This window comes from Atta colombica, unplaced genomic scaffold (assembly GCF_001594045.1).
Source record: "Atta colombica isolate Treedump-2 unplaced genomic scaffold, Acol1.0 scaffold51, whole genome shotgun sequence".
In the NCBI taxonomy this organism is placed as follows: Eukaryota; Metazoa; Arthropoda; class Insecta; order Hymenoptera; family Formicidae; genus Atta; species Atta colombica.
In genome coordinates, this window is record NW_017259541.1 from 926,714 (window position 1) to 930,937 (window position 4,224).

Below are 4,224 nucleotides of genomic sequence, written 5' to 3' on the forward strand. Positions count from 1 at the left end.
ATCGAATGCGCACTCGCGCGTGTGTATGTGTAAAAAATTGTTCAATATAATAAGATCCATAGAGATAATGAAAAGATATAATTTTTAAAAAGAGCTCCGAAATGGATGCTTCCTCTGTAAAAAAGATTTTCCAATTACATCATCCCGACTTTAGTAATTACATATCAGATGAGCTTTAATCTCCGATCTATTTGGAATGTTCCGCGTGTCTTCTCAACGAGACGTTGGTCCAGCTAAAACTCAATAACTTGCACAATCCCGGAGAAGTTCAGTTTCAGACCATCCGCGCGAGCCGCCCCTATATTGGGATCGCACGGAGGTCAATGACATCTATTCCCGGCCGCCATAATTCACATGGCCTTCCCCAACTCTGCGAAAAGTTCCCTCAAACTTAGATTAGCGATTCAATTTGGACCGCCAGTGAATCATCTTAAAAATCGTTTTTTAATCGGGACACTCTGTAACGAACAAAACGTCCTGCTTTGCCGGGAGCGGCTTTTCCTGCCTCAGGCTTTTCCCGCATTTCCCGCCCTTCCGTTTACCCTCAACCACTCGTAGATTTCCGCGCCAACGTTGCTGGCTCGACGACCAGTAAGGATTACTTCATCTGCTAATGCGCATCTAAAATTCCGTTTTTTCCAGAGAGTTGACGGATTGGACTCATTATGTATATCCACGCGCAAAAATAATTTATTCGCTAAAGAATTCATTTTTAACAACGCTAATTGCTAAAAAGCGATCATTGTTAAATTATTTGACATTAAAAGAGAATAAAAGATGAATTATTTTATTTTTTAAGCATTCTTTTGGATACAATTACACTTAAATTTTATCAATCTCAAAAAAAAGTTTTGTCATTCAACTATTCTAAATTAACTATTCTGAATTAAACATTTTTTACTACCTTTTCACTATTCGAAAATCTGGAGAAACTTAGGACTTTATATTGAAGTGAATGCAATTCTGCAAAATAGCGTTAGAAAGTTCTTCCCTTGAGTGTCAAGAGCATCGTCTCTGGTTGCGACTGCGAAGAGCAGAGAGATATGTACATATAAAGAAGTTTTGATACTTGATATATCGATTTAACTACACTTCCTTTTACAATAATATAATTCGATAACGTCTCGCAATCAATACACATTTTAAGCTCAATGTACATAATTTGTTTATTGAAGGACGTTATCTTTTTAATTTAAAGGAGAAGTTTATTTAGCCATCAAAAAATTAATTTTAATTATTATAACTAAATATCATTGTAAGTATTCCTTATTAAATAATATATAATAATAGGAATTTCATACTGGAAAGTGATGATTAATTATTTACTTTTAGTATTAAAAAGCAATTTTGTTCAATGCTTTCAATATTCAAAATAAATAATTTCCAGTATTAAATTGAATTTCTTCATGTAAAGGATGAAAAAGAGAGTTTAATGTTTCATCATAAGAGTTGTAAGATTCTTTTTCTTCTAGGAAATCATTATGAGTACTAAATCATCATCAGTTTTCTGTGGCATTCGAGTTACCTTATTTATTATTGGAATTCAGATACTTCAAAATTTTATTTATAATAGGAGATAGCGACTTAATCGCGCATAACGATTACAAAATTGCTCGTGCGATTGAATCGCTAAAGGGTTTACGTTCACTCACCCATTGCAGGTGCGTAGATATTCAGATAAAGGCAGTCCTCGCTCTGGTTACGCAGATGAGGCAACAGTCTCTTCAGATACTCTAATCTACCCTTAGGCATTCGCTCGAGCGCTTCCTGTTCGTTTGCGATGTCCGGCAGCTTTTGGGGGCAGACTGGACCCACCGAGTCCGATAATCTGCAGAGGAAATCGGAAATCGTTCGTGCGTTACAACGAACTGAACGGTCAAAGTTTCGTATAGAATACGCGTCGCCATGTTCAATAAGGAACATTGTCGACGAGAATGTATTTCGGGAAGCGTATACATTAAACTATAAAGTATCTTAACTATAAGGCGTATAATATTATACCTAAATTGATATCTTGAAAATATATGAGTACCTTCTTCTGCATTAATTTCTGTCATTAATTAAATAATTAATTATAATATTTTTCTCATTAAATCAAATAAAAAGAAATCAATTCAACATCGCTGCTATTTTTTATTAAAAAATTATTAAAAATTTTTTGGTAGTTATGTATGTAATTGTAAATAGACTTGATAGCGATGTAACATTGGCATTCGAAAGATTTGCCAAGGAATATCTCGGCATAATTTTAGAATGTTGTATATTCTGTGATATTCTCAGACACTTCGAGTTAAGAAGATTGCACGGCATCTAAAGTATTTCGAGAAGATCATGCTTGTTATAAAATTTGAAAGTATTTGCTTTTAACTGAAAAGAGAGATGGATTTACTTTACATATAAAAATAAAAATTGATTGACCCTTGACGTGACTTTCCTGCATAGTTTATAATAAAAGAAACTTCGAAGTTTCGAAAAATAATATTCATAATTATTTCTTTACATGTATATCTGTAAAATATTTAATTTTGTAACTCGATCCATAATTAGGACTGAATCTGTAATTAAATCGTCACCACAATTAAAATGATGTCGTTTCTTATCTTCAAAGAAGCACATTTTACCTGACTCCTTCCCAAGGACTCGGTGCTCTCGTTGGGGAAAAGCGGTTAGTACCGACTGGCGGTGTGGCGTAGGGTATTCCGAGGTATACGTCAATCGGCTTGAGGAATTTGGCATACTCGAAGGACCTCGTGATGCCCTGCACCTCGCCGTAGCGCGTCTGGACGATCCGTGGATTGAGCTTACTCTTGATGGAGAGCGAGAGGGCGGGTGGCGCGATCAGGCAAACGAGGATCAGGAAGAGTTCCATCTTGCCACCCTCCCCCGCCTCGCCTGCGTTACCGCAACTGATCGCGCCCGACACGATCTATGGATCACCTCCGCGTCCCGCAACGATCGTCTCTCATTTACGCCTGCACGATTAATTACAACGCCGTCGAGTCTCCCTCATCCCAATAGATTTCTCTGAAAATATTACACATACATCGCAGCTTCAAAGATCATTGATTATAAATCACATATCAAATATCAAATACTCTAATTTTATAATGTCTTTATTTTCAGAACTAATTCATATTATGATATTATTAAATATTAATTATTATTAAAAATTAATACTTGATAATTATTTATTTACAGCATTTTGCTCTTACATACTATCAACTGTTCTTAATTCTCACAATAACTGCAATTTATATAAATAGTCTGTCTCCTAAAAAAAGATTTCCGAAATAACGAGATAAAAACTATTCTTGAAGTACTTAATCTTATCACAATCTTAGGGGAGATCTGGGATAAAAGTGACATTTTGACTTTAAAGTGTTATAACAATTAAAATACAATATTTACATTAAAAAAATATGTATCCTTACATGTAGAATTTATTTAGCTGTTTTTAAAAATTTTCTTTAATTTAATTTTTTTTATGTAACTAGAAAAGTTATGTTTGTTTAAAGACTATGAGGAATTTTGTTACAACGTTTCAATCTCGTAGATGATTGTAACAAGAGGAGGGATAATTGCATCACATTTGCCAAAAGTCTACATAAGTCGTACTCTTTCTTGCAGTTGCATGAATGAATAATTGATCCTTTATAACTTCTTTAAATGTTTGTATAAAGGTACTTCTTTTATAAAATTTTTCTCTTATTTGTCTTGCGTTTTCTTGTTAACAGCATTCTATGAAGAAAAATACAAATAACATTTGTACTGTCAATAATACTAAAATAAAATCAAGTAAGTTTGGGGACAATTGTAATGTTACAATTGACTCCAAGCATCGATGTTACTATTGTTCCCTAATGGTATTTTATGATTTATAGTAAATTTTTCAAATAAAACCTAGATAAAAAGCAACTCAAATGTGCAAACCATCACTGTGGATTATTAAAACATATTAAGATAATACATTCGTTATGAAGAAAAAAAGTATTTTAAATTTTGTGCTCGCAATAAAATTTACTTGATGCATGAAAAAGTAATTTCTGCTCCTGCACTTGTGCATATTCCACAAAAACTAGCATGTAACGAACAATTCAATGTTGATCTGTCTACAGAATTTTATCATACATTTTATCATACCACATATCTATTATTTTTTTAGATTAGTTTTAGAAATATGAACGATGTTACTATTGTCCCCGGTCTCCTTTACTATAAAAATAT

General features: G+C 33.4%; 1 protein-coding gene across 1 annotated transcript in view; it reads right to left on the reverse strand.

Moving 5' to 3' along the window:
- The window catches only part of LOC108691728 (neuroligin-3-like), a 196,989-nt gene extending 195,285 nt beyond the window's left edge, over positions 1-1,704 (reverse strand). Inside the window, exon 1 of the mRNA XM_018199598.1 lies at positions 1,653-1,704. Within this exon, the coding sequence (XP_018055087.1) occupies positions 1,653-1,656 (4 nt within the window). The 5' untranslated portion in view covers positions 1,657-1,704. The remainder of the gene's footprint in view (positions 1-1,652) is intronic.
- Positions 1,705-4,224: the final 2,520 nt, after the last annotated feature.